The 16,680-nt window shown below is 30.0% G+C and overlaps 1 protein-coding gene across 1 annotated transcript; it reads right to left on the bottom strand.

The window, feature by feature from the left end:
- Positions 1-809: 809 nt before the first annotated feature.
- LOC126838581 (uncharacterized) lies at positions 810-16,327 on the bottom strand. The gene is made up of 2 exons (XM_050573106.1): positions 15,880-16,327; positions 810-1,113 (listed from the first exon to the last, which is right to left on the bottom strand). Exons 1-2 carry the CDS (start codon positions 16,292-16,294, stop codon positions 995-997), a joined length of 534 nt encoding a protein of 177 aa, XP_050429063.1. The 5' UTR covers positions 16,295-16,327; the 3' UTR covers positions 810-994.
- Positions 16,328-16,680: the final 353 nt, after the last annotated feature.

The following is a 16,680-nucleotide window of genomic DNA, read 5'->3' as shown; positions in this document are numbered from 1 at the left end:
TATTATAGTATACTACTTTCATAATTTGAAAACGAGTAAGCATATTTATTCATTTTATAATCTGTAACATAATAAATCGTGCTCATAATAATTTTAAAAAAATAGGATAATTGTTTAATTTTTACAATAACATGTTAAATCCAGATGCAATGAAGATGTTATAATTATTTTTCAGCCATATTTTATACATCCAATATTGACGTTTATCCATTAGGATCAACTTAAGTTGGCAGGTCCAGTAAAATATTGTTAAAAGTTGCTGCAAATCGAGTTTAACGTTTATATTGATAAAAGAATGTGTAAATAGATGTTGATTAAATTGAAATTAAAACGCATAGTATAATAATATTTTCTATATTATTTGTTATAATTTCTGTAATTGTTATCAAGTTAGGTCAAACTGCACACTTCTTGTATACGACCAGTATCCGTAACTATTATCAAAATCATACTGCTTGTAATTGCAGACAATGGCGCAGTGTGCGGTTGTCGGTACCCGTTCAAAACTTCTTAAAAAAAAAATACTTAATTTTGGGTATAAATTGCTACAAATCCGAAATGAAGTTTTATTTGTCATTTCATCAAAAATATTTTAATTAAGTACACAGCTATTCATTGTACCTAAAAATATGTTTAAGTGATATAAATACCATTTTTTTGTCAAAATTCGGATTACCGGATACCCATCGTTAGTGTGTATGTTGTATAACAGAAAATAACACAATTAGTGTTTTTTCATACAAATTTTCAAACGAAAACTAAGGCAGTACATTTTATTTAATGGAATTGTTAATAAAAAACCCAATATATATTTCGCTCTGAAATTATAATTTTTATTACAATACGATAAGACTACACTAATAACCAAATATACAATTTTTATTACAAAACGTGTTCACTAAAGAATACACTATTGCCAAAAAATACAATTTTTATTACACAAAGTATTCACTAAGACTACACCAATACAATGCGATTACGGTAATGTTGAAAATTATTGAACTCTAAAACAGCGAATAGCTTTATTAACCATACTTGATCCGCTATCAGGGGCTAGCTCACAAGATATAACCGGTTCTTCTTTAAGCGCGGTCAACACAAACTTGTTAGCACCTGCTCCCCACGGCACATCAAACGTCAACTTGTAATCATTCTCCTTCTCGCCTTGCTTCCTCAGGTATAAATAACCAGTGACACCCGACGGCGAATGTTCACGGCCACACGCTCGAATGGCCAGCGGATTTTCTTTTGAGATTTTCGAACCATTTGGAGACGTTAACTCATTACATTTACCATCGGCCCATTTTCCGAAGCTTAAAAACGAGTCACGTACTTCCAAATGACTGTCGGCGTAGTTGTACTTGATCGTAAATGCCGCTTTTTGGTTTTCTGCATACATTATAACATTATTTGGATCGGAATTCAAAATTACATTCGGATTGTCGCCGGATTGCGTATCCACGTTCACGGTTATGATTGCGGACCGAACGCTGGATACAGCGAGAAACACAAGAATTAATCGGTACATGATTGCGAATTGTGTTAGAAAATGTACAAGCAACGGGTCAGCACTGTTTGTAATTTGTAGTTAAACTCAATGTTTGACTACTGAATCGACCGTATATATACCGAAGAATGGCCCGTTTCGCAATAATCTATTTTACATTTTGTACAATAATTCTGAACTTTAGACACAAGAGGGCAAAAAGTAAAAAAAAAATGATAATATGAAAATTCTCAACCGTCGTATGCATAAAATGTGCAGATCGACTCACCGAATTCTTGTTAATATAGCGATAAACGTACAAATTCGGTCAGCCGTCGTGTACAAAAAGTGTGTAGTTCTAGCTACCGAATTTACGTTATTTTTAGCGAAACGTAGAAATTAGATCGGCCATATTTTTACATCATTACTATTAGGATATTTATATATATTACTACACTATGCGTTTATGCAAACTTTTTTTTCAAGTCATATTTTACGTTCATTTATCAAAATACGTTAAAACTCGATTTGCAGCAACTTTTAATAAAATTATAACATCTTCATTGCATTAATATTCAGCATATTATTGTATACATTTTAAAATTAACTTGTTTTTAAATCACTATGAGCACGATTAATTATTATATTCAATTATTTTGTGTATTAGTTATAGTTAAAGTATAGTTGTCTAATCAAACAGTGTCTTTGTGTCCATTATCGGCTATGATCATTATTCTTCAAGTAGTTTCTACTGATATTACAAAAAAGTATTAATTTTGCCTGGCGTTTCAACATTGAAACTTAATTGGCAGAAAAAAAAATGTTTGACTAATCAACTTTTTGTTATTTTTACATTAGAAAATGTAGAAATTGACTCGACCGTCGTATGCATAATGTGTATAGATCGACTTACCAAATTCATGGTATTATAGCGATAAATATATCAAAGTCGGTCAGCCGTCGTACACAAAAAGTGTGTAGCTCTACTGAATTTACGGTATTCTTTGCGAAATCGTATATAAATTAGATTGGCAGTGGTATACAAATGTGTGCAGTTCAGCCTACCGAATTTTTCAGCGTGTGTAGATTGAATCACTGAATTCATGTATTATAGCGATAAACGTACAAATTCAGTCAGCCGTCGTACACAAAAAGTGTGTAGCTCTAACTACTGAATTTATGTTATTCTTAGCAAAAACGTAGAAATTTGATTGGCCGTGGTATACAAATGTGTGCAGTTCAGCCTACCGAATTTTTCAGCCGGTAAAATTTCAATTGATATTGATTTAATCCTTATTTCACGAACTATAAAAGTTTATAAATTATATTACATAAAAACATTTATTCATAGTTTCATGTTCATCAATGTCTAAATTTTCAACACAGTAACGCGCTCTGGTATACATTCAAAGATTGTCGGTATAGCATCAAGTTGAAGTTAAAAAACTTATGTTTCTACTACAAACGTACTGATCCTAAAAATGCATCGATTTCAGAGTTAGAGAAAGATTTTTTTTGTATATAACGTTTTCAAGGCAATTACTGTGGCACAATTTTACAATTATTTTTAGTTAGTTAATTAATTAAATGTAAAACCTGTAATTTTTATCTGAAATAATTATTTAACAAAAAATAATTTTAATATTGTTCCTCTGTCATTGTTTTGAAAACGTTATGAAGAATCCAAATGCTTTTTCAAAACTTAAATCGGAGTATTCTTGAACCAGTACGTCTAAAGTAAAATGAGATGTTTTTGACCAAAAATGCGCAGGTGTACAGGCCTCTTAAAATGAAAACTATAAAATTATGTATAGTTCTCGTTTTAGTTCAACATAGTATTCGCACACTTTTTTTTCAACTCAAGAAATGCTCGTCTTTAGTTAAAATTGTAAACAGAATATCGTACCGTAATTACAATAATAAGTTATAATATTACATATAAACAGCCAAACAATAATACACACGTGTTATGCATACATAAAATAGTTACAGATTTAATCACCCCCGAACCCTTAAGCCAAATTTTATTTATGCCAAAAGGTTGTACACGCCAGCACTACACGAGTGTTTCGAAAACAATCTTGTTTTTCAATCAAATTTTCCTGTTTACTAACTAAGTATTTTTATTATAAAGATGAACAACATATTTATATTGCGACATGATTCCTAGTAAATAGTAATAGTTGAGAATTTGCATCGAAGCAAATTTTGTATGTTATTTGCGTAAATCGCTTAAGTTATTTTACAAAAATATTTAAATTATCGTATTAAACGATCGGTGTGTCGATCGTGTAGATCTTTATTCATACGACGATAGACTAAAAATCACAAAAGTTAGGTCACTCGATCATTTAGATTTTTTGTAAATGAGTTTCAATTAAAAAAAACGAGATAAAGTTACTTTTATTTGTAATATAATTCATGGCTCAATTGATGATAGCCATCTTTTAGGCAACTTAATCTAGCAGTTCCCTCCAACTCTAAAAGCCGTCCAACATTTTACCTTTCAAAGCATAGAACACTGTACGGCTACTTTACTTCTATTGATAGGTAGTTGGCCTCATGTAATAGCACTTCAACGGTTCATTTATTCTCTTCGTCCTGCATCGAAATACGTGATAGTATTCTTAGTCATTAGTCTGTATTTCTATGTATTTTAGTATTATATCTGCATGTCTAATGTATAATTTTTTCTTTTTATATAAAACAAAAAATGTTATCACTCGAAGGGTCTGTATGTTAATGTTTTGTTTATAATTAACCGCTTTGTACGATCTGCATTGATTTTAAAATTATTATTTATTGAATTTATATTATTGTATTTTACTGTACTTAATGCCTTCGGGAGTTTATTAAATAAATATTATTATTATTATTTAGGTAAAGTAAAGTTGTTGACAGGTCCAGTAAAATATTGTTAAAAGTGGCTGCAAAACGAGTTTTAACGGTTTTTTAATAAAATAGTTCTTAATTAAAAAATAAACGTAAAGTACAGTGGTATAAATATCCTAAGCGCGATGAGGTCAAACTATGTTAAAATCAATAGTCTGAAACTCTTAACTTTATATACAACAATCGTGCAAGTTTCAATTTTTTCGCTAAAATAACATAAATTGAGTCGTTTGTGTAAAAGTTTATGTTATATTCGAAATTCATTATAATTTCTTTTTTCCCCTGTGAAATACCGGTTGTGTATGTTTAAAAAATAACAAAATAACCGTCTTCAACTTTTATCCACAAAATTATAAAATTCTGAATGTCTTACGGCACACTTTTGTAAAACACGGCCCATCTCATTTCTACGTTTTCGCTAAAAATAATGTAAATTCGGTAGCTAGAGCTACACACATCTTGTATACGACGGCTGACCAAATTTTTATGTTCATCATATGTTTCCAAAAGCTAAATTTTAACCTTAGGATGTTTGTGCAAGTGCACCATCTAATTATGAAATCCATATAGACACCCTATTTTTTTCGAGATATTCTGTTAAAATTGAATACTTTGAAGAAGAAAAAAATGTTAAAAACAAGTTCTTGTACTTGATTGTTCAAAAGTTATAGCTACTAAAAGTTCAAATTGGTGCACTATGAAGAAGCATATATAGCTTATATATTTGATGAAAATGTAAAATAAAACTCAACACAAAAAGAAAATATACATCCAATATCAACGTTTTTCTATTAGGGTAAAGTTATGTTGGCAGGTTGAGTTACACATTTTTAAAAGTTGCTGCAAATCGAGTTTGACGTTTTTTATTTTATAAAAGAACGTAAAATAGTTCTTGATTATTGAAATGAAAACGCATAATATAGTAATATTTTCTATATTATTAGTTATAATTTCTGTATTTGTTATCGAGTTAGGTCAAACTGCACACTTATGTATACAACAACCGATCTAATTTCTACGTTTTCGCTAAAAATAACGTAAATTCAGTTGCAGTGACGCAACTGAATGAACTTTTTGTAAAAATTTTATAAACTTTTTTAGTTCATGAAATAAGGATTAAATCAATATTAATTAAAATTTTACTAGCTGAAAAGTTTGGTAGGCTGAACTGCACACATTTGTATATCATGGCCAATCTAATTTCAACGTTTTCGCCAAGAATACCGTAAATTCGGTAGATAGAGCTACACACTTTTTGTACATGACGGCTGACCGAATTTGTATGTTCATCGCTATAATAACGTGAATACAGTGAGTACATTTTTTAATGAATAAAAATATAAAAACGGTCACTAAATCGTTTTTGTCTATTGCCTAAAATTTAAAAAGTTCGTATTGTCCGACAGTATTATCATAATTTCACCGATATTTAAAAAAAATTATAAATCTTATTTAATTTTTTTAAATTTTAAAATGAATTGGCAAAAAAAATTAAAGAAATTGAGTGACCTACTTTTTGTGATGTTTACATTAGAAAATGTAGAAATTGACTTGACTATCGTATGCATAATGTAGTATAAATCGACTTACCAAATTCATGATAGATATATAAATATATAAAGTCGGTCAGCCGTCGTGTACAATAAGTGTGTAGCTCTAGCTACCGAATTTACGTTATTTTTAGCGAAAACGTAGAAATTAGATTGGCCGTGGTATACAAATGTGTGACCTTAAGAATTTTATAATTTTGAAAACCGTCATCGTCTTCGTTGCAGTATTATTTAACATGCTATTTGTATAAATTAAAATTTTTTTTTTAATACCATTTCGGGCTTATTAAATAAATGTAAATGCGTAAATTGTATAATTATCTAATCAAACAAGGACTTTGTGTCCGCATGATTTTTTACAATCGGCTATCATTATTTTATAAATAATTTCTGGCCCTCGTATGGAAATCGGATTTTTTCAACTTAATGGCAAAAACTGAAATTATAATAAATAATATAGAAAATGTTACTAATATATAGTATGTATAATATAATATATTATAAATATTGTTAATATTGTATAAAATAAAATAGTTAGAGTAATCGACTTTTTGTTATTTTCACATTAAAAAATGAAGGAAATTCTCGACCGTCTTATGTATAAATTATGTAGATCGACTCACTGAATTCATGTTATTTTAGCGATAAACGTACAAATTCGGTCAGCCATCGTACACAAAAAGTGTGTAGCTTTATCTACCGAATTTACGGTATTCTTTGCGAAAACATAGAAATTATATTGGCCGTGGTATACAAATGTGTGCAGTTCAGCCTACCGAATTTGTTAGCCAGTAAAATTTTAATAAATACTGATTGAAATCTCATTTCAAGAAATAAAAAAGTTTATAAATTATATTACAAAAAACATTTATTCGCAGTCTCATGCTGATCAATGCGGCCAAATTTTCAACAGAGTAACGAGCTCTGGTATATACTTTCAAAGATTGTCGGTATAGCATCAAGTTGAAGTTAAAAACTTATGTTTCTACTTCAAATATACTGACCCTAAGAATGCATCGATTTAAGATTTAAAGTCACATTTAAATTCTTTATAACATTTTCGAGGCACAATTTTAAAATTAATTTTAGTTAATAAATTATATAATTAGTTATTAAATTAAAAGTTTTTACATTGTTTTAACTGAAATAATTAATAAACAAAAAATAATTTTAATATTGTGCCTCTGTCGTATGGAATTTGAAATTTTTCAACTTATTGGCAAAACAAAAATTATAATAAATAATATACAAATTATTACTAATACATAAAATGTATAAATATATACAAATATTTACATTTTATATAGTATATATATATATATTTTTGTATTGTTAAACGTTAGAGTTATCGACTTTTTGTATTTTTACATTCATAAGTGAAGCAAACTCTCGACCGTGGTATGTATAAATTGTGTAAATCGACTCACTGAATTCGTGTTATTATAGCGATAAACATACAAATTCGGTCAGCCGTCATGTACAAAAAGTGTGTAGCTCTATCTACCGAATTTACGGTATTCTTGGCGAAAACGTTGAAATTAAATTGGCCATGATATACAAATGTGTGCAGTTCAGCCTACCAAACTTTTCAGCTAGTAAAATTTTAATTAATATTGATTTAATCCTTATTTCATGAACTAAAAAAGTTTATAAAATTTTTTACAAAAAAAATTCACAGTCTCATGTTCATCAATGGCAACATTTTCGACAGAAAAACACGCTATGGTACACTTTCAAAGACTGCTGGAATAGCATCAAGTTGAAGACGGTTATTATTATTTTTTTTTTTTTTTAAACATAGACAACCGATATTTCTTATTAAAAATGTACACATCAATAGTTTTCAGATGAGGCAATCCTCAGTTGTCAAATAGTTAAATTTATATATCTATTAAAGCTGATTAAATCTTAAAAAAACTGACGTTAATTCGGTACTAGCTACACACTTTCTGTACACGACGGCTGACCGTATGTACGTTTATCGCTATGATAACATGAATTCAGTGAGTCAATCTACACACTTTATTCATAAGACAGTCGAGAATTTTCTATATTTTTTTAATGTAAAAATAACAAAATGTCGAACACTTGAACTTTATTTATTTTACGATATTAACGTATAACGTTGAATAGGGCCCACGCTTTGCTTTTTAGTAAACATTTTAAAATGTTTAAAATTATTTAAAATTGTAGTTATTTTCGGTTATTTTCAAAGTAATTGACATTTTAAATAAAATGTGCTACAACTGATTGGTAAATTGTTCTTGTAGTAAAATTAGTTTTTTACTTCTTTTAGAAAAGTATGTTTTTAGAAAGTTTTTTTTAATTAATTCATTTTATTTATTAGTTCTATTAAAGGTACTTAATAATTTGTGAATAAATTACTAAATAATTTTGAAATATTTGATAAACATGAAATTTTAGTGATATGAACCCCATTTTTGACCCCTCGGAATTTGCGATCTGGATGTCTGAGTCCCAATTATATGATGGAACACTGTATTGACATCTAAAATGAGTGTGTGTGCTAAGTTTCAGCCTTTTACGACATCGGGAAGTGGGTTAAATTAATTTTGCAAGATTTTAAAAATACCTGTACAAACGTGTATATAAATACACATTTATAGTATGTACATATATAGTAATACATATACAAATAATACATCTGTCCTAATAGTAATGATGTCAAACTATGGCTGATCTAATTTCTATGTTTTCGCTAAAAATAACATTAATTCGGTAGCTAGAGCTACACATTTTTTGTACACGACGGCTAACCGAATTTCTATGTTTATTGATTTAATATCATGAATTCGATAAGTTGATATAAGAGTATACTTTACTCATTCGACGGACGAGTCAATTTCTACATTGTCTAATGTAATAATAACAAAACGTAGGTCACTCGATTTTTGCTGAAATAAAATTAATACATTTTCAAAAACTCATGCGTACACAAAACTTCGTTTGATTAGATAACTATACTTTTATATTGTTAAAAATAATTAAGCATATTTGATAACCCCGGAATGGTATAAAAAAAGTAAATTTTTAATTTATACATGTTAAAGATTATTGCAATGAAGATGTTTTAGTTTTTAAAAGTTATCTACAGAGTCCACATTTGAGCTCTCGAGTTGATAACCCTGTGTTAGAGACGATAATTTGGCCAGGGTAGCAATAAACTTAACATATTATCTATCACACGTTGTACTATTTGCCGTTTTGTGTCCGAAGTTCAGAATATCAGGTTGTTTATAATACTTGTTCCTGTTAAATTTATAAAACTGATTACTGCCAAACAGACAATTCCGTGGTATATATACCGTGGATTCCGTAGTCCTACATTCAGTTTAACTACAAATAATTACAAACAGTGCTGACCCGTTGCTTGTACATTTTATAACGCAATTTCGCAATCATGTACCGATTAATTTTTGTGTTTCTCGCTGTAGCCAGCGTTCGGTCCGCAATCATAACCTTGAACGTAGATACGCAATCCGGCGAAAATCCGAATGTAATTTCGAATTCCGATCCAAATAATGTTATAATGTATGCAGAAAAACAAAAAGCGGCATTTACGATCAAGTACAACTACGCCGACAGTTATTTGGAAGTACGTGACTCGTTTTTAAGCTTTGGAAAATGGACCGATGGTAAATGTAACGAGGTAACGTCTCCAAATGGTTCGAAAATCTCAAAAGAAAATCCGCTGGCCATTCGAGCGTGTGGCCGTGAACATTCGCCGTCGGGTGTCACTGGTTATTTATACCTGAGGAAGCAAGGCGAGACGGAGAATGATTACAAGTTGACGTTTGATGTGCCGTGGGCAGGTAAAGACAAGTTTGTGTTGACCGCCCTTAAAGATGAACCGACTGTATCTTGTGGGCTAGCCGCTGATAGCGGGTCAAGTATGGTTAATAAATCTATTCGCTGTTTTAGAGTTCTATAATGTGCAACATTACTGTAACCGCATTGTAGTTTTAATGAATACTTTGTGTAATAAAAATTGTATTTTTTGGCAATAGTGTATTCTTTAGTGAACACGTTTAGTAATAAAAATTGTATATTTGGTTATTAGTGTAGTCTTATCATACTGTAATAAAAATTATAATTTCAGAGCAAAATATATATTTGTTTTCTTATTAACATTTCCATTAAATAAAATGTACTGTCTTAATTGTCGTATGAAAATTTGTATGAAAAAACACTAATCGCATTATTTTCTGTTATACAACATACATACAATTTTTACAAAAAAAATGGTATTTATGTCACTTAAACAAATTATTAGGTACAATGAATAGCTGTGTACTTAATTAAAATATTTTTGATGAAATTGTAAAATAAAACTTCATTTCGGATTTATGTCAATTAATACTTACAACTAAGTATTTTTTTGTTAAATTTTCAATATTCAATCCATTCTCATAGCAGTTAATATACTATAACCCAATGGCGTACAAGAGATCTCTGCATCATGTGCTATAAAATAAAGAACCAAAAAATTGTGCTCGCAACGCTATTATCATACATGACTTGATTTTTTCCCGCAAGAATTACTAACTTTATCTGTCACATAAAACGTTCTGGTTGCGTGTAGTCTGGTTGCAATATACTTAGCCCTAATCCTACTAAATACTATATTTTATTGATTTATCACCTTGTTACATTACATTATTTATTCAAAACTTTAAAAAGTTTTTTACTTTAAATATTTACACCTTAACAACATGTTTGAAGCTATAACTTACATATTATAATATTTTAAAAGATGTACAACTTGCTCCCTTTAATAATTAAATGAACTTGAAGCTATAGCTACATAAACCATGTTATTATTGAAAACCATTTGTAAACAAATTTCTTTTTAAAAATATGTTACACGTACCTTTGGTTTTTCAAAAAAAAACGAATAACCTAATTTTTGTTATTACTACAATAGACAATGTAGAAATTGACTCGGCCGTCGTATGAGTAAAGTCTAGTGTCTATTCATTTATCGACTCACCAAAGTCTTGTTATTAAAGCAATAAACATAGAATTTCGGTCAACCGTCTTACACAAAATTGTGTAGCTACCAAATTTACGTTATTTTCATCGAAAACGTAGAAATTAGATCGGTGGCACACAAAAGTGTGCTGTTTGACCTTCGAATTTTTTCAACTTAATGGCAAAAACATAAATTATTACAACTGTCGAATATAAAAGTTTTTAGATCAATTATAATTTATTTATTTAAGTAAATTTATACATTTTAGCGCTATTGTCATTTCAGATAATTGAACTAAACTACTTAAACAATTTGTTCGTTTGTAACTTTTCACTTTCGCGTTGTGGTCGTTCTCGTTATAGTTCATAAACCTTTCACATTTTCTGCTCAGTAAAAATGAATTATTTACTTTAAAATTTGCGTCCAGTTAATCAAGTCACAACATTTTGTACACCAACAAGATTTTTTTGTAAATCAAATTACCAATATCTATCCCGTGATCCTACTGGATAACCTCCTTCGTACTCTATTATACGCAACGTCTGCCGATACCGGGATATTTTAGTCATTAAGTTGGTCTTAAGTTAGTCATTAAGTTATGCCCGGATCGACATCTATGCGTAAGTCCCCAATTGCTTGAAACGCCCCTACCTAAAATTCTTACTGTTTAAATTCAAAATAAAATAATTGAAAAAACATTTTTTAACACGCTTATATTAGCTTCACTTGTATGTATGTTTGTTTGTATGTTTGTATGTAACTATGTAACTAAAAGAGATAGGCAACCGAACGTACATGCGTGTATTCATTGTTGTTTACCTGAAGTTATCAAGTAATAGAGACACGTATGTACTAGAATTAAAAAACACGATTTTAAAGCACATCGAACTAAAAAGCGGAAAATAAAAAAAAAATATATAGTTTAAAAAAACTAAAAAGTAGAAAATAATTTTCAATATAGAAATCAATTAATAAAAATTTTCAATATAGAAATCAATTAATAAAAAATAAATAGTATTATTGTGAAAAAAGTGTGGGGCGCTTTTCAAAAACTGATATATGTAGCACCCCACGTTTTTTTCACAATAATACTATTTATTTTTTATTAATTGATTTCTATATTGAAAATTATTTTCTACTTTTTAGTTTTTTTATATGTCTGGTTTGTTAATTCTAGACATTTTTCTAGTGCATGATCTGGTATAAGTAATGTATTCCTCCTTATGGACGTCTTTCAATTAGGTACACCAACGAAATTCGAAAAAAACTAAAATTCATTGGCGTGTCCATAAGCCTAAGCAGGCGGTAACGATAATATCACGTATTTATTTTTATTTAATTCTATTTTAGGCTTTAAAGTTAAAAGAAAACTTACATCAAAATATTTTTCTTTTTTTACATCATTTTCAAGAATACTTTTTAGAAAAATGGAACAAAAGACATAAAGGCAAGGTAATACAAACATTTTTCGATGAAATTTCGGGGTGGGGGGTCCGGGTTCAAACCCCCCCCCCCCCACTGAATACGGCCATGGTCCATGGATTCGATGTCCTTAATACCATATGGTATACCATATGTCTCTTAAAATATTTACCTCTCTAAAATGATTGTTACCATTTGCACTGTACATTTAGCACATTGTTACTACCACATTGAAAAGTAAAAGCCCAACATTTGGAATTATATTTTATTTATTTAATATTTGTTATAATTTGTATTAATCATGTAATTACAATATAATTGAAGTGTATATCAGATTAGAAGTGTATTGTTAGTTCATTAGATTCATACCGATTCGAAATGTAAGCTGTAACATAATAAATAACTAATACGTAACATTATTTATTAAAATTTTTAAATAGTTCACTATTATTAATGTTTACATTAATAACATATTGTTAACGTTTTTTGATAAAAGATAGTAAAAAAAGATAGCATTTTTTTGTGAAAATTCGGATTACCGGATGTTATATAACAGACAATAATACAATTAGTGTTTTTTCAATCAAATTTTCAAATGACAATTAAGTCAGTAAATTAAATTTAATGGTAATGTTTAAAAATATATGTACATATTTTGCTCTGAAAGTATAATTTTTAATATAATACGATAAGACTAGGGGCACCTAATAACGAAATATACAATTTTTATTACACAAAGTATTCATTAAAACTACAATGCGATTACGGCAATATTGCACGTTATTGAACTCTGAGACAGCGAATAGATTTATTAACCATACTTGACCCACTATCAGGGGCTAGCTCACAAGATACAGTTGGTTCATCTTTAAGGGCGGTCAACACAAACTTGTTAGCACCTGCTCCCCACGGCACATCAAACGTCAACTTGTAATCATTCTCCGTCTCGCCTTGCTTCCTCAGGAACAAATAACCAGTGACACCCGACGGCGAATGTTCACGGCCACACGCTCGAATGGCCAGCGGATTATCTTTTGACATTTTCGAACCATTTGGAGATGTTATCTCATTACAATCTCTATCGGCCCATTTTCCATAGCTTAAAAATGAGTCACGTACTTCCAAATAACTGTCGACGCAGTTGTACTTCTACTCACTAGTAATCAATTTTATATATTGTACTGGACAAGTATTTTAAACCACTTAATTTATTAATCACTTAATTAATTCTGAACTTCGGACACAAGAGGACAAACAGTACAAAATAATATAGATAATACATTCAGTTCATTGACTTTCTGGCCACATTATTGCCTTCACACACAGGGTTATCAACTCGACAGCTTCGATATAGAATCTCAGACTATTGATATTATACCATCTTCAATGCATTAATATTCAACATATTATTGTATAAATAAAAAATTAATTTCTTACATGTATTATTATGAGAACAATTAATTAATATGCTTCATTATTTTGTGTACTAGTTATAGCTTTGAGTTAAATGGTTATAGTTAGGTAGAGTTTTCTAATCAAACGGCGTCTTTGTGTCCATAACCGGCTATCATTCTTCAAATAATTTTCACTGATATACAAAAAAAACAGTATTCATTTCGCCTGATTTTTCAACATTGAAACTCAATTGGCAAAAAAAAAAAGTTTGACTAATTAACTTTTTTTTTTTTATATAAGAACATTTGGAAAGTGATTCGACCGTCGTATGCATAATATGTATAAATCGACTTACCAAATGCATGGTATTATAGCGATAAATATATAAAGTCGGTCAGCCGTCGTACACAAAAAGTGTGTAGCTCTACTGAATTTACGGTATTCTTTGCGAAATCGTATAAATTAGATTGGCAGTGGTATACAAATGTGTGCAGTTCAGCCTACCGAATTCTTCAGCGTGTGTAGATTGAATCACTGAATTCATGTATTATAGCGATAAACGTACAAATTCAGTCAGCCGTCGTACACAAAAAGTGTGTAGCTCTAACTACTGAATTTATGTTATTCTTAGCAAAAACGTAGAAATTTGATTGGCCGTGGTATACAAATGTGTGCAGTTCAGCCTACCGAATTTTTCAGCCGGTAAAATTTTAATTAATATTGATTAAATCCTTATTTCATGAACTATAAAAGTTTATAAATTATATTACAAAAAAACATTTAATTATAGTCTCGTGTTCATCAATGGCTAAATTTTCAACATAGTAACACGCTCTGGTATACATTCAAAGATTGTCGGTATAGCATCAAGTTGAAGTTAAAAACTTATGTTGCTACTACATACGTACTGACCCTAAGAATGCATCGATTTAAGAGTTAGAGAAACATTTTTTTTGTTTATAACATTTTCAAGGCAATTACTGTGGCACAATTTTACAATTATTTTTAGTTAGTTAATTAATTAAATGTAAAACCTGCAATTTTTATCTGAAATAATTAATTAACAAAAAATAATTTTAACAATGTGCTTCTTGAGAATGTTATGAAGAATTTAAATGTTTTTCAAAACTCAAATCGGAGTATTTTTAGGAGTTTGAAGTAGAATGAGATGTTTTTGACTAAAAATACGCAGGTGTAGAGGCCCCTTAAAATGAAAACTATAAAAATATGTATAGTTATCGTTTTAGTTCAACATAGTATTCGCACACTTTATATTCAACTCAAAAAATGCCCGTCATTAGTTAATGTTTTATGTTATACGTAAAAACGTTACAGATTGAATCAGCCCCGAACCCTTAAACCAAATCCTATTTATGTCAAAAGGTTATACCCGTGAGCACTGCACGAGTGTTTACAAAAACAATCTTGTTTTTCAATAACATTTTCCTGTTTACTAACTAAGTATTTTTATGATAAAGATTAACAACATATTTATATTGCGACATACTTCCTAATAAATAGTAATAGTTGAGAATTTGCATCAAAGCAAATTTTGTATGTTATTTGCGGTAATCGCTTAAGTTATTTTATAAGAATATTTAAATTATCGTATTAAACGGTTTTAATTACAGTACATGGCTATTCATTGTACCTAATAATATGTTTAGGTGGCATAAATAGCACTTTTTTGTTAAAACCCAGATCGCTGGATACCCATCTTTAGTGTGTATGTTGTATAACAGAAAATAATACATAAGTGATTTTTCATACAAATTTTCAAACGACAATTAAGGCAGTACATTTTATTTAATGGAAATGTTAATAAAAAAAACAATCTATATTTTGCTCTGAAATTATAATTTTTATTACAGCACGATAAGACTACACTAATATCCAAATATACAATTTTTATTACAAAAGTGTTCACTTAAGAATACATTATTGCCAAAAAATACAATTTTTATTACACAAAGTATTCACCAAGACTACACCAATACAGTGCGGTTACAGTAATGTCGTACATTATAGAACTCTAAAACAGCGAATAGATTTATTAACCATACTTGACCCACTATCAGGGGCTAGCTCACAAGATACAGTCGGTTCATCTTTAAGGGCGGTCAACACAAACTTGTTAGCACCTGCTCCCCACGGCACATCAAACGTCAACTTGTAATCATTCTCCGTCTCGCCTTGCTTCCTCAGGAATAAATAACCAGTGACACCCGACGGCGAATGTTCACGGCCGCACGCTCGAACGGTCAGCGGATTATCTTTTGAGATTTTCGAACCATTTGGAGACGTTAACTCATTACATTTACCATCGGTCCATTTTCCAAAGCTTAAAAATGAGTCACGTACTTCCAAATGACTGTCGGCGTAGTTGTACTTAATCGTAAATGCCGCTTTTTGGGCTTCTGCATACATTATAACATTATTTGGATCGGAATTAGAAATTACATTCGGATTGTCGCCGGATTGCGTATTTACGTTCAAGGTTATGATTGCGGACCGAACGCTGGTTACAGCGAGAAACACAAAAATTAATCGGTACATGATTGCGAAATTGCGTTATAAAATGTAAAAGCAACGAGTCAGTACTGTGTGTAATTTGTAGTTGTACTGAATGTTTGACTACTGGATTGACCGTATATATACCAAGGAATTGCCAGTTTCGCAATAATCGATTTTACATTTTGTACAATAATTCTGAACTTCAGACACAAGAGGGCAAAAAGTAAAAAGAATGATAGTATGTGTGACCTACTTATTGTGATTTCTATTTTGAAAAATGAAGAAAATTCTCAACCAGATTGACCTAGATTGACTCACCGAATTCGTGTTAATATAAACGATAAACGTACAAATTCGGTCAGCCGTCGTGTACAAAAAGTGTGTAGCTCTAGCTACTGAATTTACGTTATTTTTAGCAAAACGTAAAA

The sequence above is a fragment of the Adelges cooleyi genome, unplaced genomic scaffold, assembly GCF_023614345.1.
Source record: "Adelges cooleyi isolate 19-005CV unplaced genomic scaffold, UGA_ACOO_1.1 ACOO_flye_CR_arks_rails_tigmint_CR_PRNA_30, whole genome shotgun sequence".
NCBI lineage: Eukaryota > Metazoa > Arthropoda > Insecta > Hemiptera > Adelgidae > Adelges > Adelges cooleyi.
This window is presented reverse-complemented; position numbering and strand designations above follow the sequence as displayed.